The sequence below is a fragment of the Ixodes scapularis genome, unplaced genomic scaffold, assembly GCF_016920785.2.
Source record: "Ixodes scapularis isolate PalLabHiFi unplaced genomic scaffold, ASM1692078v2 PGA_scaffold1__304_contigs__length_218370807, whole genome shotgun sequence".
In the NCBI taxonomy this organism is placed as follows: Eukaryota; Metazoa; Arthropoda; class Arachnida; order Ixodida; family Ixodidae; genus Ixodes; species Ixodes scapularis.
In genome coordinates this window covers 68,106,056-68,131,199 of record NW_024609846.1, presented here as the reverse complement: position 1 = coordinate 68,131,199, position 25,144 = coordinate 68,106,056, and the positions used below count along the sequence as shown (strand labels likewise).

General features: G+C 44.5%; 1 protein-coding gene across 1 annotated transcript; it reads right to left on the bottom strand.

The window, feature by feature from the left end:
- Positions 1-442: 442 nt before the first annotated feature.
- LOC8041379 (ubiquitin recognition factor in ER-associated degradation protein 1) lies at positions 443-24,693 on the bottom strand. The gene is made up of 12 exons (XM_029992823.4): positions 24,613-24,693; positions 21,834-21,951; positions 21,698-21,730; positions 21,120-21,241; positions 20,035-20,165; positions 19,236-19,308; positions 18,477-18,545; positions 17,866-17,943; positions 17,737-17,778; positions 14,730-14,818; positions 7,540-7,618; positions 443-551 (listed from the first exon to the last, which is right to left on the bottom strand). Exons 1-12 carry the CDS (start codon positions 24,613-24,615, stop codon positions 477-479), a joined length of 912 nt encoding a protein of 303 aa, XP_029848683.1. The 5' UTR covers positions 24,616-24,693; the 3' UTR covers positions 443-476.
- Positions 24,694-25,144: the final 451 nt, after the last annotated feature.

The window sequence follows — 25,144 nt, the reverse complement described above, 5'->3', positions numbered from 1 at the left end:
ACAAGTTGAAATGAGATGACTGCCGACTAAATCGCGTCTCGCGCCGTCAATATTATTCTAAAAAATTTTTCTTTTCGCATAAAATTAATTTTTTTACATGTGTGTCTCAACCAAACTGCTAAGAACAACATTTTTAATTTTTTTTTCAGAGGCCTTTTAAGATATAATTCTAAAATCAGTGGGCTAACAGTTAAGATTTAGTGTTGCAATCACTGGAGAGTTACAACCCACAATGTTCTGAGCAAGTATACTAACAGGCCACCAGAACTTTTGCTTGATCAAATGAAATGAAAAACATATTCAGCTATAGTAGTCCATAGAAAACTGCCAGCAAGTACTTCAGACCGATATGCAAGAAGGTTGTGCAGCAGTGTTCAAGTCACTTTTATTTAAACCACTTTCAACCTGCTGTTCCCAAAATTGGTCTTTAAAGAATAAATATATGCCAAATGCCCCCCCTCCCCCCACCCTTTCCTCTACTTCCTGGATTTCTGCTGTCTGAGCGAACGTCCTTCTCCAGAAAAGGCTTCGAACTGCTCTTCGTTCTTGCTCTGAAGAAAGGAAGAGAAAGAATTGTGTACGGTAAGAGATCGGGAGCAATGTTTCTGCTTTTTAAAACTGTCTAAGATGCACCACGCCAGAAAGCAGCCCTGTGGCCACTGCTATTCTACACATGCATGCTTTTGGTATCTGACCTTACCTGTCTGCTCAAGTGGCAGATAAGTGCTAATCAAAATGTGCTTTCCTCAAACACTAGAATTCTCTATAGTCACCAACACATATTGAAGAGTTTAGTAGGTTGTTCTGATACCCCCTACCTGCTAAGTTTGGAGAAACTAAATCTGGGAGGTTTTCTAAGCCAGGTAGCAGTTTTTTAAAAATAAATATTGAAAATGAATAGAAATAAAGGAAACTTTATTACATTTGTATTGCACTGCTCATGCTAGCAAAATACATGGAGGGATGGATGTTGGATGTAAACGGCTGTACCCTTTCTAATGGGCGGTAGTTTGCACCACCTAGCTTAACTCTAAAAAGACAAACATATGATTCCTCCCACCCTTCTAAGCCAATTTTCTGCCCCTAACTACCGCCAGGCAGTGTGTGATATCACTGGGATAACCTTTGGGAGATTGGGCAGAAAAATCTAAAAAAATATCACCCCCCTGCTTCTTCCTCCCGGCGAGGGAGTGGTCACCTTGTCGGCGTTACCCCAGAACCGGACCCACTGGGGGACAGGGTTGAAACCTCGGTCTGGAGCCACATGGGAGGCAGTCCCAATTTTCCTGTCCCGCCTGCCCCCAGCTGTGCTAGTTAGTTGTGCATCATTTAATTTTCCCCAGACTATTTCCACCAATTTTCTAATCACCTCATTGCGACTGTAATCCTTTTCTCTTCCATCCTTCACTCATCGCCAGTAAAACCCAGGCCAAATCTGTTCCCCCTTTAGAGAGGGAAGGGCAAAGCCCCGTGAACTTCAAAACCAAGTGCTCTAGTGTCTCGCTCTTATTATGGCAGGCAGCACCTAATGTGTCTGTCTCCTGAAATTTGGCCCTATACGTCCTGGTCCTCAAAACTCCCGTTCTCGCCTCGAAGAATAAAGAACTTCCCAGTGAATTGCCAAACACATTTTGCTTTCTTATGTCCTGTTTTTGTGTCTTGTACATTGTTTGAGCTGATTTTTCCTGCATTCTTACCTACCACATTTTTTTTTCTGCCTTTTTCACTCTCTTTTCCACTAAGCAGTCTGCTCAGCCCCATCACTAGTGTGTAGGTATTTAAATGTAAGCTTTCGGGTTCGAATTGTCCATTCTGTGTTTAAACCTTTCATGTATAAATACTGTGTTTACTCGCAGAATAAACACACTTTTTTTCCCGAAAAATCGATGTAAAGTTGGGGCGCGTTCATTACGCGAAGTAAAATTTTTGCGTCCATATTTACTCGCATAATGAACGGACCTTTTATCCTGAAAAATCGAAGTAACTTCTTATCTGTTTGCGCGCGGCGCCCCACCCCGTAACCAATCCCCCTAAGCTGTGCAATAAAAAAAAAAAAAAAAACTGTTTTTCTTTTTTCTTAATTCCTTGGATTTTTTTTTTTTTTTTTTGCCGCCTTTTGCAAGTTGTTTCGTTTGCTTAGAGGGCTTCTCCGCTCCTCTTTCTTACCTCCTTGCGCGCGACCCCCCCGTAACCAAACTGCGCTGTGCAAAAAAAGAAAAAAAAAAAGCTCCTCTTTGTTTTTGTTTTCTCTTAGTTCCGTGGTTTTTTTTTGTTTTTTTTCTTTTTGCCGCCTTTCGCAGGCTGTTTCGTTCGCTTAGAGCGCTTCTCCGCTTCTCTTTCTTACCACCTTGCGCGCGGCGGCGCACGAACCCAAAGTACAGACTGCGCTGTGCAAAAGAAAAAGCTCTTCTCCATGTTTTTTTTTCTTGCTTCGTTAGATCTTTGCAAATTTTTTTTAACGCCTTTTGCAAGGCGTTTCGTTCGCCCACGCTGCCCATGCATTCGCGACCTCGCTGCACCAGGATAGAAAAGTGCATTCATTTCGCGCGCGTGGGGGGAGGGGGTCAAAATTTTGACGTCCGAGTTGGAAGTGCGTTTATTACGCGAGTGAAAAAAAAAGTCGAAATTTTGAGAGCCGACTTGGGGGGTGCGTTCATTACGTGAGTGCGTTCATTGTGCGAGTAAATACGGTACTTGAATACCTTTCGTGCCCACTGCGTATCATCAATTTCGGTCAACCTTTGTTCAAATTTCAACTTACTTATTGCCTCCCTGCTCTCAGAAGACGACCAGCCCATGTCACCCTGCATTCCCTCATTCGGTGTCATTCCATGTGCTCCCAGAGCCAATCTGCCTAAGCTCCTTTATTGAATCTCTAATCCTGATTGAACCTCTGATTTCATACACAGTACCTCATTGCCCGAAGACAGTCCTGGTACCATCACTCCTTTCCATATACCTCTGACCACTTCGTATCTATTAAGTTCCATAGTGCCTAGAGCTTGCATAATAGATGAATTCCTTTTCCCTTTTCTAGTTACATTCTCCTTATTCTCCTCTAGATAATCCCTTCCTTCATTGAGCCAGACTTACAGATATTGGTATTTTCCTATAAGGTGTATTACAATGTCTTGTATCCTCAGGGGTTCCCTCTTTTGGTTGTTGAACAGAATTACAGCTAAGTCTCGCTATCAGTGTTGCCATCCGTTGCGACGGCAAAAGCTTGTTTAAAGGGGGGTACTCTTGAACTTGTGAGCTACCATAAGTAGCTATATTTTGTGAATCCCCTGCTTTTACCCTTTCCGGTATGGTATTTAGTATCGTGAAATTCACAATGGTTATTGTGAAATAGGCAAACAAAAATGGTGCCAAAACCAACATTCAAATGTACCCGCGCTTTCCAGTCTCGCGACGTCAAGGGAAGGAAGGCTTGCGGGTCGAGCGGGCAATCTAAAAAGGTGGATTGTGACGAGCATTTGTTTCGTGCTGTTCCGCCGGTGCCGGAGCTAGCTTCCAAAGCTAGCTCCGGCATTTGACACCATCAAACTGCTTGCTATCAGTTGGGAACGAATTTACAGTCGAAAGAGTGGACCCCTGCCTTCTGCTGGTGTCACTTTTTCATTGTTGCCGGCAGAGACTTGTAGCTTAAAAAAAAGGGTAAAGGCCAAAAATCTGAATTTTAATAACTTTGTAAAAAAAATGGTTTCGGCCTAATTTTTGGGTTACTAATTTGGCGATGTATGTTGATGTGTTAGAAAATGCCGGAGTGCAGTGGAGGGGGGAGTTAACATGCGTTTTGAAGGAGATTTTCTGTCGATCATAGAATCATACGAAATGGTCGAAATTCGGGAGTCTCCAGGGTAATACAGGAGACTTGACAATTATGTACCCCGGACAAGGATTCACGATAATGATACGATGCGTGCGCAAAGGTGGCGGCGGAGCATCGGGTATTGCTATTGGAGTCGTCGGAACCATCTACTAAAACTCCATTACCCCAAATTTCACTTAAACTTTTGAATTTGTCTGGAAATAAAGCTTTAAATTTCTCTCAAGTTAATCTCAATGAACAGCCGCTGCTTATTATGTGCTATCATGGAGAACACGAGCTGAAACTGTCCTTCATGCTTCTTTGCCGTACTCGCCAGTTTTTGAGAGAGCCCTGGACCGAACTAGGAACGAAGTGCAGAGTTGAGGTCCCATACTTCAGACTCTTTGACAAATTGGAATGTAACAGCGCTTGCGGGAACCGCAGACGCAGAAACAAGCCAGATTCAACGTTTCCACACGAATTGTCTGCCGGGGGGTGCCAGCAATTTTCGTCCTACGGTATATACATTTCTGAGCCCACACCAAAATGCTGAGCATTCCCTTAATAAAAAAAAAGCGAGTTTCGAAGAAGCTGTCTTCACTATGTGTTTACCGGCTCGGCAGACATTAGATAAATGAACAGTCGCGGCAAGTGGGCAAATTAACTCAAACTTGTTAAAGGGCAACTTCGGTCCATACTTTCGATTTTGGGATTATGACTGTTTTTAGTGCAGTGAGTGTCCCTGAATTGCAAGGTGTAATTTTTTTCTCGTTATTATGCATAGTTTTAAAGATATCGACGCCTTAAAGTTCTGTTTGGGGCGCGGCCAACAAAACTGAAACTAGCCGCTCGAGGCCCCGGCAACACTGGAAATTAGCCGCTATATTTTCCGTGTTGTCAGGATCGTTCTCGTTCAACAACTACACAGGCCAAGCGGCACCTACCTCTGTTGTGCTCAGCCGTCTAAACATAGGAGGTAATTGTTTTGTTTGATCGTTATTTTCAACCGAATTATTTCTATAGTTATGAGAGGATTTGTGAACTCGTGAAGTTAGACTCGTTGCACAACAGGAGAACAATTCGTGAACTGACATACTTGTATAAGATTGTAAATGGTATAATTGACTCCCCAGAGCTACTCAGCCACATCTATTTGCACGTTCCTCGTCAGTCTTGTAGAATTTATACTTTGTTTTATCCTATCGACTTTTATCATGCTGCACCCATAACACGCCTACAACTGACTTATAACCATTTGGAACGGATTTGTGCGAATGCTAGCCTTGATATATTTGATGAAAAGCGTAAATTTCGACAGTGTGTTGAGGCTATTGTTCTTTCCTAACGTTTCGCTTTTATCCTGTTTAGCGTTGTATTTCTGAAGGAATAAGTGCACCACTAAGGAGGCGTCAAGCTGTTGGTGGGTCACTGAAAATAAGAATAAACAATAAAAATAAGAATAAACAATAAGCTGATTTTGTTTTAATTCTGTATGCGTGGTAGTTATCCAGCATATGTAGCAAGAGTTAGTGCGTATACCCAAAAGCTAACGACTGGAAAACCCGTGAACTCGTACAGTGCCGTACTCAGCCGCCGCGCACGTATATGCCGTACTCGTTGCTCGTATACCCAAAAGCTAGCGACTGGAAAACGAGTGAACTCGTTCGGTGCAGTACTCGGCGGCTGTCGCCGTGTGTGCGGTCTTCCGTACTCGTCGCTAGGCCTAAATTGTCATCGGGGATCCGTGGATGGCAGCACGGCGTTGCTCTACGCCGCGCTGCCAGTGACATACAGTACTGGGGGCCCTTTCGCTTTCGCGCTGCGGGTCAGTCCCAGACACGAAGCTTTGAGGCTCTCTGGCATGGGCCGCGGCGCCCGAACACACGTGGTGCTGGGCTGTACACGTCTGGTTTTAGGGGCGAAGCTCCTTAGGGGCTAGCCAGGTCCGTATGTCCGCCCGCCGTCGGGTGCAGGTGCTCCTGCTCGTGAGCTCACGTGCTCGTGTAGGGCAAAAAACAAACAAACAACCGCATCTCCACGTGGTGCTTGATGTTAATTGGGGCGAAGCTCTGGTGGTGCTTGTCTGCGTAGACGGTGAGCCGCAGCATGCCGAGCCTTTCGTTCATTTTCATCCATGTCAGAAAGAGAATGTGTGGTATGGAACGTGGTTATATACGAACGAAAGGCTCGGCATGCTGCGGCTCAGCGTCTACACAGACAAGCACCACCAGAGCTTCACCCCAATCAACATCATTCACCACGTGGAGGTGCGGTTTTTCGTTCCTTTTTCCTCGGGCGCGTAAAAGCCGAAGTCCAAAGTCCACTCGTCAAACAGCGTTCACCCACACCTTCTCCGATTTCCCGTGAGTTAGAAACTTGTGAAAAAGCACCCCCGTGTTGCGCGGCGGGTTGTTTAAGCAGCCCACGGCGCTACAAGCTGCACTCGGTATCTTTCGAGGAACAGCTGTGAAGTCTTGGGCGCACCGAGTTGGTCGCTAAAAAGAGTCTTGGAGTTCTCACAAGCAAATAAACAAAAGGCTATACCGAAGCTACACGGGCTACAGATAAAAGCAACGGCTAAACACGCCAATCACAAGCCGAAGTAGCGGTGGTAGCTGCTCAAAGAAGCGCACTCCGTGCAACGCCCGGACCGGAGGAAAAAAAGAGAACGATACTGACGTCACGGCCCAATGTTGCTTTAGCGATCGGCAACCCGCTGGCCGCCCGCTAAGGAGCTGCGGCTCGCGGCGGGTCGCATTTTTATTATTGGCATTAGTTGAGAATGCGGCGTCCCACGGATGTAATATTTTAGCTGGGGTCGTATATTGTGTCGCTACAGCGATACCAGTAATTTATTTCATTTTGAAATTTGGCCGGAGTTGCCCTTTAATGAACTTTCGATAGGTTCTATCGGTCACATTGCCATGGGAGCATTGACGGCAATCACTATTGCAATTTGCAAGACGGTAATGGTTTTTTCAGATATTCATCCATCAGCTTTTTCATTCTTTTGCCAAATTCCAAGGTTCTGTGCAAAAAGAGCACCACAAGCCCTGCCTTGCCCACTCTTCCAAGCAATGGTGCTTGGAAGAATGACATAATGGTCGTTATAATCACGTCGTCACCATCTCGGAAGCACATAGTACTTGGTGCATTTGCCAACGGCACACTGTAGAAATGGTGACCATGCAACTGAAATGACTATGTCGCTCTCCTAAGCATTATTGTGGGCAGGGCTTGCGGTGCTCTTTTTGCACTCAACTTTTGGAATTGGGCGAAAAAAATGTGAAAATGATTAATCTAAAAAAACAATTACTTCCTTGAAAATTCTTTAAATTGTTCTGGCCTTTCAGAGTAAGTTCAATCAATACTGCTATTGCATCATGAGCAATAAAATCTATATTAAAAACAAATATTTAACAGATTTTAGTTAATTAGTCAACTTAACTCTCTTATTCGCTTATTTAATATCTGCTGAGCCTGATAAACACCTACATTGTGAAGAGGACACCCGGGTAACTCACACTTCTTTTTTTTTTTTTAATTTGTTTGAATTATATTTAAGCACCCTGTATACAAGAGCTTCAAATATGAAAGGACAAACACCAGTAGTATATTTATAGTACTGCAGCCTTTCTATTGCACCAAATACACACAACACTTCACTGTCTGTCAAGGCGCCCATTAAATCGAGTGAACCCCCAAGAAAACCCATGATTCCAACTCACATCAGGATCTTCTTGTGCCGGTCTAGCTGTCCGTATAAATCGGAGTGTCCCAATTTCGTAGTCGTAGTCGGGAATGCCTCTGTCATATGGAAAGGTATAGAGTTCAGAACTTCCTTAAATGCTGCAGTGAGTATACTAGTCAATTTGCACCAGGTTCAAAGGGACACTGACAGGGTATTTATGCCTGCCAAGGTTTTTATTTGTACATGACATATGAGAACCCAACTACCCAGAACACAATTTGCGGCTCGAAATTCGTTTTCTATCCACCCGAAAACCGCCTATAGAGAACTGGCCGGTTTGAGTCGCGCTCACTCTCTTCTTCATGGTCACATGCAGCTTTTCTATGGTTTAGACACAACCACCAAAGAAAATCGAAGTCGTGGGTCATCAAAGGCATACACTCAATACTAGAAATAGACAAAAAAATATGACATCCATTTTTTGTGCCTTCCAAAAAACGGAAATTATGTTGATTAAAAAAAAAAAAATGTTGCACAGCCATATGATTTTTGGTATCTCTCTACTCCTCTATATTTCTTCTTCCTCCCCAGTCCAGTTTCGGTTTTAAGCAGTTGCATTTTTTTGCTTCATTAAAAATATATGTGACACTAGCAAAATATTGTTTGGGTAGTCTTCTAACACCATAATGAATTGCCTGGCAACAAATAATAAAACATTTTTTGGGTGGGTGTCAGTGTCCCTCTAAGCAACTGTAATTTTTATAATTTGCAAAACACACATTCTTTTTGCTTACCGTAATATCCCGAGTCATCGCCCAACCCCCTACCGCCTGAAATTCATTAAAAGAGTGGGGTGGGCCATGTCTCGGTGGGTGAGCACAAACACTTAAAAAAAAGCGAAAAAACTGCCTACTTTTCTCTGCGTATCTAGCGCTGATGCACAAGAAATATATCAAACTCAAAACTCGATTTAGTTTCATTGTTTTATAAAAAAAAATGCTCACGAAAGAATATTTTACTATAGCGGAGTCCGTTGCTTGCATACACGCTAGAAACACCGCCGATCTGCATATAGCGCGAACGTCTGTTCTGTGAAAGAACGTCACCACTATGTTCTCCTAGTTAGTAAAAAAAAAAGAAAGAAAAGTCTAAAAGAAAATAGAAAAAACCGACCAGGCGCAACGAGCGAGCGAGCGGACCAAAGAAGCGACTAAGAGCAATCCTGGGAAAGGGGAAAGCCGGCGGTCGCGTTGGCAAATACTTTGGCGTCGGGCCAAGTCGGGCGCCTTGTCAATCGCAAGCTCTTGCGCAACTTTCTTGTTTGGTGCGTACATACGTGCGTCCGTGCACGGCGGGCTATCAATGCACGGTTGGGACGCTCTGCAAACGTCTGTGTAGGGCGTTCCAGCAAAGCTTTATTTACGCGTTGGCTTTGCCTACAATATTGCACAACCGCGGTCGCGACGGGCGGGAAGAAGGAGCGGGTTCGCGGTGTCCTTACTTCGGCGGAGACAGACTTTGACTTAGTACTCCGCGGTTACATTAACAAACTCTTATTTTGTTATCTCCACGTTTTCTTTTTGCACGGATACACGACCACTTTGGGGTCGCTCACGGAGGAAATGCGTAAACAAAAAGAAGTGTCTTTCCCTCCTTCGTTTTACTTTGTCACGGAGGTCCTCCAACTGCAAGGTCCGCGGCCGCGTCATTCGGGTAGGATGAGTGTTCACGGATCGCAGAGTCCGCGCCGGGGGTATTTGAAGGGGTGGGCGATGACTCGGTGTTTTTTCGGAAATCGATATTGGCCCAAAAAATGGGGTGGGCGATGGCTCGGGGATGGGCGATGACTCGGGATATTACGGTAGTTTGGCTCAGGAACAAAGGTAGCAGGCACGTAGCCAGGGGGGGGGGGGACCCATGGAGCCCTGGGCCCTCCCGAAATCTTCCATTTTTCTGGGACCTCCTCTCCCCCCTCCCCCTCATACAGCATTTTGTCATGGGCAGGCCCCCCCCCCCCCCCCCCGATCCAAAATCCTGGCTACGTGCCTGAAAGGTAGGAAGTAAATTTTTGGCATGTGCAGTTCAATCAATCCATACTGTGCAACAGAGAAAACAAGAACATTCATAGGCACAGCCCTGGGAGTAATGGAAAGATCGAATCGCAGATCTGGAGCAATTCAAAAGCACTTTGTGCTCACACTTTTAGAGCACTAAAAGTTCACTTCCACTTGTATGCACAAGCAAATAATAAAAAAAATTACTCTGAAACTGCTTCAAATCTCGTATTGAAATTCATTCCTATTTTATGGCTGGCACTGCATATCCACAACTGAGCCACAAGAGGATGAGAATATTTTTGTTTTGTTTTTATTAGCACATGTTCCTAGTCTTAGTTGGGTTTTCTGGTTTTCAATCCTGTTCCTGGTCATGTGCACCTGCCATTGTTTGATGGCAAGCTTGTAGTTGAATTAAAAAAGAAAAGTGTATGCTAATCTTTTGCGAATTATGCTTTCATTTCTGAGCAGCATTTGCATGAGACATGCATATCGTCACAGAAAACAGACATTCCAAGCTGATTGCAGCATCTCTTCAAGCAATGCGAGAAACATCAGAATACTGCCTCAAACTATCCACTCCAGGACCAGTTTACTGATCTCTGTGACTACCTTAACCGGTGGGTGAAACAGCCACGAGAGGCATTTTTAGGTGAAGTGACCGGCTTCATGGGGAGAAGGTACCTAGCATTCTAGCCAATTCCACTCACCAAATGTAAGCCTCACTCGTTGCTTTCTTTAATTTTTGCTTAAGAAAAAAATGTCAGTCTTAATATAGCATCAAAAATGCAAACTTTTACGTTTTCTGAAACTCATATTTTTGGATTAAATACAGTAGAATTGCATTAAATCAACCTTGGTTAATTCAACTTATAGTTTAATTCAACCCTGTTCAAAGGTCCTGGCAAAAGCCCATACATTTCTCTAAAAAAAAAAAAAAACTTGTTATTTTAGTCTTTAAATATAAAATATTGGTTAATTTGACCTATAGAGAACTGGCAGTGGGCAAATTACAAGCACGATTGGCCATGCGTAATGTACAAAAACAGGTCTTTTTCTTCCCAAATTATGCGGTGGACAAGTTATAAGCACGATTGGCAGTGCCCGTCTGCAAAAAAGAACATTTTTATATTTTGAAGCGCGTGCCGAATTGTGAAGAGATAGAAAAAGAGAGCACACGTTGAGACAGAGGACATGGCCGGGTCTCAACACAAATGGCAACACCGCTGCGGAGCAGCGAGCACCGACTGGCTGTTTATGAGAGAGGGCCACTGATGACGTGAATGCACGCAACGATGACATGTGCCTCGTAGCCGCTGGAGGTGCAGGTTGTTTGTTGGCTGCCAGTCACCTCTGTGGCCGCACCGCTTGCGCAAAGGACATACACGGCCGCTGCCGCTGCCGTGCGGCGGTGTGCAGCGGCTCATTATAAAAATGTTAGCCCACATTACCTAAAGCGCCGGATATGGAAAATCTTGTAAGCATCTTTTAATTAGACTTTTGGATCATTCAACCCAATTTTGCATGTTCTGCCAAGTTTGAATTAACAGAAGTCAACTTTATAGTCTAAACTACCTGCCTGCAAAGTTTCAATGCCCAATTCAATGTCTAAGTACAAGAAAAATGCTAACTATGATGCCTCTGCAGCGCTCGAACCGCGGTTTCGAAGTAAAAAGTAGTTGAACCTTCGATTTCCGCAGCCGCTTGTTGGATCACAGCCATATTGAGCTTGTTGCAAAGCTGGTTGTCTTTCCTTCTTCCCCACTCTACTCATGCTCGTGACACCTGCAGGGAACGTCCGCTCTCCACGGGTTTTCCAGGCTCCGATAGCGATAGCTCATTGGCCGGTACACATGGGAGCGCACACACCAAATCTCGCACTCCTGCTATTGGCCGAGATGCGCCCCTCCGCTCTTTTTCTCCTCTCGGTTTGCACGCTGATGAAACCGTCGTCTGCTTTGTGTTGTTGGCTGCCGGTTCGTCTGCTTTATTTTTTCAGTGATCAAGCGCACATTTTCAGTTTCTGTTTGCGGGCTTGGATTGAACATCGGTCACTGCCTTGTTTTGTTACAAAGCAGCAGGAGTTTGGTTCTGAGTTCTTGAGATGTGGGCCGATGCTCAATTGAAAGCGAGAACGCAACAAGCTTCCGGAAGAAAAAACATGCCTGGAACAAGACGCCAAAGGTGTCTCTCGCAATTGCGCCACTGCGATTGGCATTGCCAGAATCATTGGATCTACCGGGAAGATCGGCCGGGTCGCCTGCCGAAGACGTCGCAGGTTCAGGCTAAATCATGGGCGTTTTCTCGAGCTCTGAATGTAAGGTGCGAGTCGACTCCACATACTACTCCACAACTGAGAAGGCGCAACGTGCCCAACAAGAGGAGCAATGCAAGCATGCTGTATCGGAAAAGTCAGCGACCCAGTGCAAGTTTCGCCTTCTCGGCATCAATGCAAGGGGCCAGACAAAGGATGCCAAGAGACAGTTTATTGTTGTGAATATAGAACTACTGAACGACCTCTTTGCACAGAGAAAGTGTGGAACCTGCAGTGCGGGAACACTGACAATCACCAAGGCTACATACAAAAGTATGGCTTAGTAGTCAAACTTTTGCTCGGCTGCACCACAAGAGAGTCCAAGAAAAAACAGTTCTCTTCGACAAGAGTGTCTGGAATTAGGCGAAGGTCACTCCCTTCGAAGTGAACACGTGGGCCATGAAGGGGATTCGGTCGATCGACAAAGGAGTTACAGCTGTGGGGGATTTCTGTGCGTGCATGAACTTGTCCCACCGTAGCCTGCACAAGACCTTCAGGGACACTCGAAGACTTTTGTGCAAGCTCGCAAAAATTCAGCAAGTGCGAATGAAGCTGCCAGTGTGGCAGTTGTGAAGAAGCTGCACGCAGACTTCTTGAACCCTGTTGCCAACATCGACGTCGTCTTTGACGGATCCTGGATGACCAGAGGATGCATCTCCCACAACGCCGTGGGCTGCATTGTAGAACTGTATTTGGGCCTAGTCCTCGACCATACTATATTTGGGCCTAGTCCTCGACTCAAACGTTTGCCTTGGTTGTGCCCTGGTACCGGACTCGGAGAAAGAGGGGCATGGCGACTGGTACGCAGCCCACGAGTGTGAAAAGAACATAGACTGTAATGGTGGTTGCATGGAGGTTGAAGCTGCATTGACCATGCTTAATTAAAAGCTCCCTGGCCAACCATGGACTGCGCTACACCACCGTTCCCTCAGATGGCGACAGTCGGACCTTTCTAGCGTTGACAGAGGCAGAAGTGTATGGCTTCAACGAAGTTGAGAAAAGGACTGTGTCAACCATGTCTGCAAGTAGATGGAGGCTGCTTTGTGCAACATCAAGGACAAGAAGAAAGCTTAAAACGAAGCACTCAAAGGAAGGGGCAAGCTGACTTGGGAGAAGATCAAAAAGATTCAGTACTACTATGGCTGTGCTCTCAGGAGCAACAGGAATGATGTTCCGGGGATGAAGAGGGCAGTGGAGGCCATCCTCCTACGCACGTCCAGACCACAGCAAGTGCCCCGATAGAGTCGAGTCCTGGTGCAGGTTTTAGAGAGCTTTGGCAAACAGTGAGCCTCCTCCACCACACAACAGCCTGCTTCCGGATTGTGTTCGGGCTGCTCTTGAGCCCGTGTTTGCGAGGCTCAGCAATGAAGATCTGCTGGCAGAATGCAGTGAGGGCAAGACCAAGAACAGCAGCGAGAGCCTACATTTGGTCATCTCGCTGCAGATGTCCAAAAATGCGAATGTCCTGCAGCCGAGGCTGTTGCCATCTACCACCAGGGAAGGAGGATGAACAGCAAGTCCGCTACCACAAGCCCGGGGTATGAAACCGGTAACTGCCTCGAACGCCCAAGTTTAGAAATTGACAGTCTGCGTTTGCATAATGCAAACGCCGCAGACAAGATCAGCAGCAGATCGAAGGAGGAGTATGCCAAGCGACACACGGCACGAGCAGCTCAGGATTGCAGCCCCAGACAACTGTAAAGGCACTTCCCAAACAAAGGCCCTTTTTAGGGTCAAAGAAAATTGTGTTAGTGTGCTTCCAACTCTCACTGGCCCCTCCCATTGTATCTTGCAAAAAATTAACTCGTTGGTTTGATTTTTTTTTTACATTATAGATATTCTTTTTAGCTTTCAGATTTTTTTTTTTTTTTTTTTTAAGGTTCCCATTTATGGATTACAGCTCATTTTATCTCAATTTGTTCAGAAAGAACTACTCTACATATTCATTAAACTTATTGGATAGGATCGCTCGTACAATTTTCTGCAATCACTGTCAAAACTTCAACTGCGATTTACTCAACTTTATAATTTTCTTCAATAAGCTTTGCCTTACGGAGGTTTTCAAAGGTCTTTCTTTTTTTAAGGATTTCTATCAACTTTTAGCGTTTAATTTAGAACAAAGTGAACTGTGGAGCCATGTTATTTCTGTATGGCTGAATGCACTCAAACTAATTTTATTAGGGATAAAGTGTATTTTATAAATAGGGGACTTGACATAATTACTTAGTTGATCAAATAAACTTTTTTTACAAAATATAAATAGCATAAGTCTGCTTGAGGGTTCTCAGCTACAAATTCATATTACTTACATAAAAAAAAAGACTTAACAGAAAAGACTTTAAAGCTCTGTAAAAAAAAAATTACCTAATTAGGCTTTATTATTTTCTACGTAACTCGAAAAATAATTGATATGTCTTGAATCTAACTGCAAATTTGGAAAGAGGGTGGTAAAACACATAGATAGAGTAATTGTCCTTACAATAAATAATAAATTCAATTTTAGGACCAACGTCTGGCCTTAACACAACTTTTCCAAAAAATAACTCTCTATGCCGATTCCTTCCCAGTTTACACAAATGGGGTTAATTCCACTTACATTTCAGGGCTCTTCACCCTTTTTCTCTGCCTGGAATAATCCTTTAATATTAATCGAAGCGAGGACGGACTTCATGCAGCCATTCCCCTGCAACGCTAGGTACCTTTGGCTTCTTGTCCCCACGCAGCCTGTCGTGATCAGAAAATCGTGCTTTGGGCTATTTTAGCCGCAAACTTAGATACCTTCAGAGATAAGCAAACCACCCCAGGACTGTTTCGTTGCCGTCATAGAAAGCCTCGAGTGGAAAAAGAATCATAGTTCACCTTCGGGGAGGCAGCTTGACGACGTCATTCGAGGTGGATTCCTGGGAGCGTGCTTTTCCGTCAAGTCTGGTCCCTTTCCCACTAAAGGCCTATGTAAAACAAATGAAGTGAAATGCCATTTGAAGTGTACACAGAAAATAAGACTGCTCAGGAGTTTGAACCTTGCTGATCAAAATCTTACCGTAAAGTTCCGAAAGAACGCCCACCGAAAATGAAGAGGTAAATGGTGAAAAACATGGGGTGGGCTATCTTTGGGGATGCCACAGGAAAACTTTATCAAAAATTAATTATTAAAACCCTGGCACCAGCTACAAACCACGTGACACGGGAAGTGATACTGCAGATCGCGGACACCGCAAATTTACGTTTCACAATGCGATAGACACGCAGGAATTCGCTACAAACTCCTGTCACGGGAAAGGATATCGCAGGTTGTGGACGCAGCAGATTCAACTTTTATGATGCAATAAACACGCAGGAGCCCCCAAAAGCTTGCCTGTCATGAAAACCAATAATGTGAGCGCAGATACCGGACAAAAACGCGGGAATCCGCTACAAACTCGTATGTTATGAGAACAAATACCGCAGATGCGAATGCAGCAGAATCATACTTCCCGATGCAATGCACACGCAGGACCAACTCGCGTAGAATCGAGATTGCGCGTGCAGATTGCGGACAAAACAGGAATCCGCTACAAATTTTATGTCAAGGGAACGGATACTGCAGATTGCAGACGCAGCAGATTCGCATTTCACGTTGCAACATACACGCGGGAACAACTCGCGTGTTACAGGAGCCGATATCGTGCGCGCAGATCGCGGGCAAAAAAGCGAGAATCTACTACGAACTCGCTTGTTAGACGTGCCGGTACAGCAAATCGCACGGTTAATGCGATTCCCATCAGACATTGCGTGACATCCAACGGAAAACGGGATGGGCAATCTCTCGGAACTTTACGGTATTGTGTTACTGGTCAAACTCTTCAACTTGAATGCAAAAAATGGGGAGTGCTACAGTCGTACGATTCCCTCCCCCGCAAGGTCAAGTCAAAATGTGCAACCAGCATTTGCATCATCAGTAAACACTTTCCAAAAAGCAAATAGGATAACGAATGAGGATAAGAAGAACTCCGAGTTTGGTACTGTCCTTTCTTGTCCTTCGTCGGCATTTCTATTCACGCTGTTTTCACTATTAACATCCACCAGTTCGACCAACTTTTCATTCTATGGAGTGGAAAAAGCAGGCAGGACGAGCGCTAACCAGCAACTGATGTTCTAAATCTAGTTAGCACAAGCCCTGTGTGCTTCAGCTCATTCTCATTTTTTGCACAATTTGTGTTTCGTAATGTTCACCGAAAAAAGCCATCGGATCACCTCGATAAAAATATTTAAGATGTTTAAGCCCCTTTATCTTTTTATTTTGTAGCGCAAACAAGAAAGAGCAAACAGTAAAAATAAGAAAGAAAAACTCCAGGGAACTTTAAAATCCCACTAAGTCACTCAGGGTTCTGTAAACGATTCAATTCTTGAAAGAACCTAATTTTTGTGCATTATATGATTTGAATGAAAGTGCAAACAATAGATCTCACAAACATATTTCCCCACGGTAAGGAAATGCATAGTATACCCCTCTCGGACACAACATTTGATGCCCACGAAATATTTCCAAAAAGCTCCAATTAGCAAGATTTGCAAGATACATATGGACTCCACAAAAATAAAGTTGCAGTGATGGAAGTGCCATTTGACCTTTTGGAGCAGGCCTTGTAGCAGGAAAAATGTTGTTTTGGAGCAGGTAGTGGCCCTTTTGGGGCAGGGTCTGGCATATGTTAGCATAATACTTGAAAATGAAATAATGCTGCATAGCTATATAAAGCCCATCTCTATAATTGGAACACAGCGCCTGTCGCCTTTTTAAGACAGGATATATAAAATTCAACAAAATAAACACACACAAAAATTAAAAAAAAAAAAGTTTATCTGCTCGTCAGATAAAAAACTACAATTAAATATGTCACACTGAGTTCTGATGGTACAGGATATTTAGTTTTATCACCCTACACTTCTTTTAAGGTATCTGCAGTAGCATCAACGACCCTCACTGTTGTGGAATGCTTTAGTTCAGATTAGAGTTGTCTTTCGGGCAGCAGCTTCATATATTGCGGTATCTGATATTCGCCTCAAAAATTCCAATTCATTTTCGGTGTGCTGGCGAAGTCACGATCGGATCACGGCAAGTTAACCTGTTGAGTGCGCTCCTTGGCATGCACCGACGCGCTGCAGAGAAGCGACACCCGCGGAGCAAACACCGCAGTCACGCGAGTCGCGCAGTACTTTGTGCTTCGAAAAGGACGGTGAGGCTTTACCAGCACTACATCCAGAGTTTGGTGCAACTCAACTATACTTCGCTCCAGCTTCGGTGCGAGCGCAGCCGAAGCTACAAGCGCGCGCACGGAGCCCGTTACGGTGCCCACACTGCACGAGCCCACGCGCGAGTCAGGAATGCACAGAGCAATGGGCTCGCGCTAGCTTTGACTTCGCTGGTAGCTAGCACACAGGAACAGGGCGGGCCAACGTTGAAAACATCTACAAGCTCGGCCTTTTTTCTTTTAAATAAGCTGCTCAGTGGGATGGTTCTTCGCTTAGCCTCTGCGGCTTTGGTCTCGGATGTTGCTAACGTTGTTCCTTTCAATAAAGATGATGATAATGCGCCCTCGCAATTTCGTTTTGCGAAACAGTTGCGGCGCGGAAAATACCGCGGTACCGCCACGCGCTCTGATAAGATTTCAATTTTTATTTTTTATTGCTACATCTCATCTCGGCGCAGGCATGACGCAATTCTTCGGTAAAATGGCAATTTGGCGCTACATGTAGCAGGATTGCGTCCTTGGCGCAATTTGGCGCAATTGGCGCAGCACTTCCATCACTGAAGTTGTTTAGAGAATATATTTAGTACTACTACCACTGATTTGACTGATTCAGTGAAACAAATCTTGCAACGACTCACCACGAATCCTGCAGCCTCGGCGTCATAGGCAGACAGGTCCATCTAGACCAAAGCAAAACGTGTGCTGAGACAAGTGTAGCACAGGACTGCTTGAAAGAAAGACCGCTGCACAGACGTGATAACAGATACCTCGGCCTCCTTCTCTTGCTTCTTGGGTGCGGAGTGGTGCTCAGGCTCCTTGTAGCCCACGGGTGGGGCAAATTCAACCTGCAAACAGAGAAAAATATACTACTAGCACAAACACATCTTCTTCACACACAACCGTCCGAGAACCGAAAGAAGGGACCTCTCCTTATGCCGAGTCGTGGTCGGCATTATCGCGGGTCTCATTCGTGCTCCCAGAGTCGCCAGACTTCTGGAGTGCCCAAAACTCCTTGGAATTAACCTGACTCGGAGGTTAAACTTTGAATTATCGCACATCTTTTCCCGCAGACTCGTAAGTATGACTGTCAGGACCACACCCGTGCTTCGAATTAGTACGCAAAAATCTGGGTGAAGTGACCACACTATCGAGAGTTGACTTTCGATGAAGGCGTTGGGACAGAATGCCCAGGTGCATGAGCCAGCGAATGGAGCAAATGAAATTCAACGCTCGTGAAGCCAAAATCATGGGTGCGTTCATTATGTGCTGGACAGCGAAATTCAAAACTTTTATAACCTAATCAAAATCTAGGCATCACCAAATGTCAGACTTCAAAATCAGGTGCAAGTTTCATTCTAGAAAGACAAAAGGCACTTACATTCATGTCACATTCGATAATGGACACCGCCTTTCCTGGACGGGTTTCAAGGACACACAACTCGTAGATCTAAAGAAAAAGGCAAGAAAAACAAAAAATATAAAAGTATGGAAATTTTACTAATTTTTACCGTAAATCTTTTTAAGGACACCCTCTCCTGAGAGATTGCCCATCCCGTTTCTGTGGTTAGATATTCGTAACATAAATATTCCAAAACATTGCCCACTCCCCAATTCCCTTCAGACGTCACGTGATGTTCGACGGGAATCACATCAACCGGGCAATCTGCGGTGCCGGTACTTGTGACAAGCGAGTTTGCAGCGGGTTCCTGCGTTTTCGTCTGCGATCTGCGTGCTCAATATCGATTCTTGTGCCGTGCGAGTTTGTAGCAAGTTCTCATTTTTTGTCCGCGAACTGCACGAGCGATATCGGTTCCAGTGGCACGCAAGCGGTTTCCACGTGTTGATCGCACCGTGAAACGCACATATCTGTTGCATCCATGGTCCGCAGTATCCTTCCCCATGACACAGGAGTTTGTAGCGAATGCCGTTGTGTTTACAGCGTTGTGATACCGCAATCTGCAATATTAGTTCCTGTGTCACGTGGCTTGTATCGGGTGCCCGCGTTTATCATAACGTTTTATAAAGTTATGCTGTCTTATCCCCAAAGACAGCCCACCTCATGTTTTGCAACATTTATCTCTTCATTTTGGGTGGGTGCCCTTACAAGATTTTACGGTAATGAGAATTACGAAAATACCTTGTTATTGTACTCGATGGCAATGCTGTCGCCCGTTGAAAGGCAGGCAAAGTTTCGCAGTGCGTTCTCGAGCCTGAAGTTGGGACAAAGGCTCAGAAAAATGGAAATGATAAAAGAATGAGAGCGCAGGTGAGCCTGCATTAATAGAACGCAGCTAAAACCTAATAACAAAGTTTCAACACTGGCCCCACGTTGAACCCCAGTGGTTAAATCCCTTGCTGCTGGTCCTGGAGGGTGACAAAATAGACTGATTCAACAAGGTATAGTAATTTCTTGCCAGTCGTCACTGAAAGCTTCAAATCATTGTCCACTCCCCCCCCCTGCCCATAATTTGCAACCAATATATTTTTTCACTTTTTTATAAGAGTGGTTGGACCTCCTGATAGACTGCCTTCTATATTGTTGTACTAAACCTACGACAAACTATCGAACATGGCTGAACAAACAAACTCAAAAGGTTAAGGACAAAGATAACCATAACAAGTCAGGGACACTATTTTTAATATGTTCCTCTGTTTCTATTCGTAAATATCCACAATCTAAAGTTACAGATGCCAAAAAAAAGAAGTGCAAGATTCTGAGAACAACAGACACAATCACCGAGCAGCCAGCTGTTACAGCAAGGAGGTACTAAAACCTAAACGGGACAGTAAAATGTGATGAAAATCAGTCAAGCACAAAAAGTGTCCACCTTGCATAATGTTCGGGGCTGTGGTGTTTTGCTCAGGTAGAGGCTTTTACTCCTTGTCCCATTGCATTTTTTCCCCGCCTTTGAAACAAGCGTCACTAGAAAGGATACACAGCCTTGGGGTTGGTGATGTCGAGGAAATCAACCGAGAGAGGTTGAAACTTGGAGAAGGTTGCAACTGGGAGTGTGGCACTCTCAACTTGGACAAGATCCCCTTCGTCGAGCAGTAAATTTCTCTGCATCTGTGAAGCACGCAAAACATGGCAAGTTCACAACCCGACCTACACAGATGCCTGCTCCAGCATAGCCACCGGAAGGGTGTTATGCAGAGTGCTGGATTCCCTCATAACTATGGCAAACACAAGTGAACTGTACAATCTTCAAGGCCTTCAATAACATGAAGGCAGGAATCTTCTGGAGGTGACATGACGCCACCAGAGCTGAAGCCAGGGGAGACTTCAGGTTTGGAGGTACATGCCCTCAACGATGACCAAGAACGAACAAAACCGAAAGGCGCTATGGACGGAAAGGTGAGCTGATTTGGTGCCAACAATTTTTTTTGGCTGCCCTCGGGGGCGTTCTTGCCAACCGCGACCTCTACTTCCGGCTTCTATTGGAATTTGCTCGTCTGGCTGGCTTGATCCGGTATGACGCTTCCTTTTCTTCCTACCCTCATGTTCAATAATCAAGTGTCTACAAGCTTTGTAAAGTGGCTAACAGAAAAACTGAGCCAGTGAAGTAAGTTCTCTGTCTCGATCATACCGCATACGGATTACCCTGGACAGTATTAGCTGAAACAGCCCTCCTTACTTCTTTGGCTTACCTCTCAGTTTTTAAAGAACCTTTGGTGTAAACATGTGTTGGAATACACAGCTTAGGCCTCAATCTTTGAATTTTTCACAATTTGAGAAAATACAGAGCCCGTGAAAACTGTAAGCGTAGTAAGGGTGCAGATCTAGCTCATATTGTCTGGGGGTGTACATCTTGAGTACATACTTAGCTGTAATACCAGGAATTCAATCATATCAGCAAAAAATAACAGCACTTAACAAATTTTCCCTTGACAAAGATTATGTCAATGTAATCTCTGAGCCATACTAAGGGTCAAAGAGCATTAGCATAATGGCTGCATAGTGTCTCACATTTTAAATACTCTGCAAACTCTGAATAAATACGCAAGAATGATCCCCACTCACCCAGTATGGCAAGTACACTTTTCCCTCGTCTGCAACAAACTCCAAGACTCCGCAGTGTGTTTCCCTGTTGGACTTTTTGTTTGTGAGCTTGAAGAGCATTGGGTAGACAATGTTGAGCCGTGCTAGAAAAATAACACAAAAGCCGGACATTCAGATGCCCAATGCAGTACAGATTTGTACGTACCGAGTATCCCCAGCTATCTTTTTCAAAAGCAAATGATGTGTTGCAAGGACGTCCTCCTACCAGCCACACGCTGCTCGAGTACTTGCGTTTATTTTGTTTTGAACATCCTTCTAGGTGACTTCCCATCAAATTGGCTCCAACAAAATTACAACTGGTAATTTTGTTGTAGTCTAAGCAACAACATATTCTGCTCGACATTCAAGCATATGTCAAGGGTAGCTTTACCATGCAGCCTACACTGCACGATGGCAAAAGTTCATAGTTAAAATTGTGAGTCAAAGTTGGAGTTTGATTACCTTACTCACACAATCAGTTTTGGAGTGAAACAGTTTGGCAAGCCATGAACACAAAAACCCCAAAGGAATGAATAGAGACATTATGAATCGGGACTTACTTAAATGGTCGAGTGCAGATGGGGGCATTATAACTGAAATACAAGAAGAGTAATTTGCAGCGCAAGTGTCGAGTTACGACGTTGGCAGTCTCAATGCCCGACACATTGCACGAGCCAAAAGCCATGCTAAGCTCACTTTTGCCGCCTCGTTCAACGTCTTGTCTCTCGTTTCCGGGAAGCATGGAGACGGAGTAGGACCTGTACTGGGTATTGAAGGGCCGTGTGAGGTGCTCGTGGAACATGTTGAACGGGAACTGAAAGGAGAACACAAATGTGGGTTTTGTGCTTTAGATAAATACCGATAAAACTCGATAAGCAACTTCCGAGCCTGTTTCATCAAAATCAGAGAAGACTGAAGAGCCCCGAATTGGAGCTATCCTTATGGGAAAAAAACCCAAGCTTCGCGGGAAGAAAATTTTTACTTATGGAGTTATTCTGAGTCAACCCTGAACACGGCCCCTGTGAACTGTTGGCTAGGCTGCTTCTTCGGGAACAACATACCTAGTTTTTTTTTACTCTTAATGGTACCGAAACAATTGGCAAGTGTTTGGGTCACGCACATGTTTACTGGAGGTTAGGGAAGGCTCATGTCCTATTTGCACCAACATGAACCCCAGACAAACACCAACCTTGTGTCCGGCACTGGATATTGATGCCGAAAAACACAGAATATAAAAAAAAATAATAATAAATTCCGAAAAAAAAAAAAAAAAAACAGCTTTAAAATTGGAAGAAAAACTAACTCAGAAAACACGGAACCCTACTTACAGCAATTCTGGGAACATTCATTCAATGTGATTCAAAGGGCAAGCAATGCTTTGGATACAAAGCACTATATTCTACTTTAGACGTGTGTAGTGGTATCGGCGAGGGACGCACAGACGTCACATCCTCTCCAAATAGAGCTAAGAGTTTATGGGCAACTTTCCCGACCTATAGGGGGTGCAGTGGCACCTGTCAAAATAAGCCCCTCTATATTGAAACTAGCACCTTGCCCTTTTCTCTTGAGAATCTCTCGCTCTTTCATACTCTACGTGAGTCTCTCCCTCTTTCATTTCGACGCTAGCGCCACCTAGGCTGCACTTCTGCCAAGAGCTGCGACAGGTGACTGCTCGCCAACCCTCCCTAGATCAGTGTTTTTTGCGCGATTTCGACTCACAGCTTTTGTGCTTTTGCTAAGATATGAGTTACTGGTGTCTTTATCGTCTGGGCTACAGGGGGTATGTGTTTTAATTGCATCACGTCTGGAGCAGGCACGCAAGCTTTTCCGAGGCTTCGGCTGTGCGTCTGCTCAGATCATTCGGTTCAATATCAGATGCAATATCTTCCGTTTTATAAACATTCACACAATAAAACTGAACTGTTAGACAGATTGCCCCAATCTCCTCTTCAGCAGACAGGGGGCCAATAAGATAAGCACGAAATAGCACACGTCTGTGTTATGGAATGCGAAGCCGCCATCTTACGATGTGAACGGAGCGAAGTTTTTGTTTCCGCCTTTACATGCCGAAGTGAGAAATGCGAACGAGCATTTTGTAAAACACGTGCAAGCGATTTAGTCACATCACATCATAGCGGCAGTTCGATGTCGTTTCTAAAAGCAAAACACGCAACGTACGCTCTACGGATAAAAAAAAAGCTTCGATGGGCGGCCAGCAACGTAGTATGTATGCACGCGGCCGGAGAATGTGAGGCTGCGACACGGGAGGGCACAAAAGGCAGACGGAAGTGGCAAACCGAAACTGAACAGATGGTCGGTCAATCAGAGGTAGTGGCAAGGGGAACTTTGAAGAGGAGGCAGATTTTTCTTGAGGGTGAGAGTGTGTCAGAGGATCAATCAGTGGCGCTACTTTCAGTATAGAGGGGCTTTATGACAAAATGGCTGCCATCTGAATGATCCTCGTAGAATGGAAGTACAAGGCTGGGACTGCGACGCATAAGTTATTCTGGTTTTTTATATATACGAGATAGAGCCTTACTTATTTTTTTTTTCCTGTCAGGAAAGTGTAAGCAAGCACCTCTATTGTGAAGCCGATCGTCTAGGAACTAGGGAGCGCGATTCTCAAACCGTGGTGCCACCATCGCTGGAAGTTGCGAATTTCTCGGATGTCTCCTCTTGAAGCTCCGCATCTTGACAAGACATCCAGTACGTCACAAAACCCGCTTTTGGTGAAGCGAAGGAACATGTGTAACATGATCATAACATTGTGATATACATGCTATTCAATGCTAAACAACTTTACTAAAAAAAAAAAAAAATGTCTGCGAGTGCGCTTTTTTTGCGGTGCACCGCGGTAGTCAATCACGGCGAACAAGAAAAAAAATTCAGCGAATGACGAAGCTCAGAATACGGTTAGATCTAAAAGATGCGATATGCGCAGGGACAATGAGCGTGATGTTTCGCTTGCTCCTTGTGTTCTGCAGGACAGTGCACTCGCAGACGTGTTTTAGAGTGATAGCTCGCGCCTTGACACATTCATCGGCGACGTTCTCATAACGTACAGGAATAGGACAATAATGATGTCATGTTTGTAATAATCTTTACTGGCTCAGTAGAGCCGCGGTACAGCTGAAAGACAGCAGCCTGTACCACGGATGCGTTCCGCGGGACAGCATATGCAAACAAATACACGGATCTTCACAGTCCAGTATCAGTTACAAAGTTAGTGTTCAGTATGTTCAAAAGTAGGAAAACGAAACGTTATCACGCCTGCACGGTACTTCCACGCGAACTGAATAAAGGATGGTTTGAAACTCTAATAAAGGTTGCAACGTTCCCGTCAAACAGGATCGACGTTGTCGCAGCGTCAAGTTCCTCGTTCAGTCGCTCCGTACGAATATATAAAGAACGTACGTTCGCGGCACTGTGTGTGAGCTAAATTCCCTAGAAATAGGCAATAAAAGCAAACACTTACCATTTTGAGAACGATCTAAATATTGCAATATCATTCATTCACGCACAAATTTATCCACGGAGCGAGTGGACACAGTGTTGCTGAAACGATATCTTGTTTTCACCAAAACCAACTAAAACTAACAAAAATGGCTTTCTTAAAGAATTTATTTGTGTTGAATACGGTTTTAGTTACCTATTTATACCAATATAAAATGTAATTTATAAAAAGCTTTTATGCTAACTTTTAAAGATGTGTAAACTAGAGTAGCAAAATCAGAACCGAAACTACTCAAACTATGCGCTCAATCGCTTTTTTTTTTTTTAAATCTAGAGTGGGAATAAACCAACTGCTTCTTCTTGCACAAAATATGCACGAGACGTGACCTATTTTGTGCGACGTGAGGCTATGCCAACGTTGGGCTATGCGGACAGCAAGTTCGTCTGTTTCTTTTACAGGGGTTGCGGTGACGTCAGGACGCCGAGCTCTGATTGGCTCTGATTGAAGGATAGGCAAAGCAAGCCCCTAGGAGGAAGCTTGCTTTGAGGTGCAC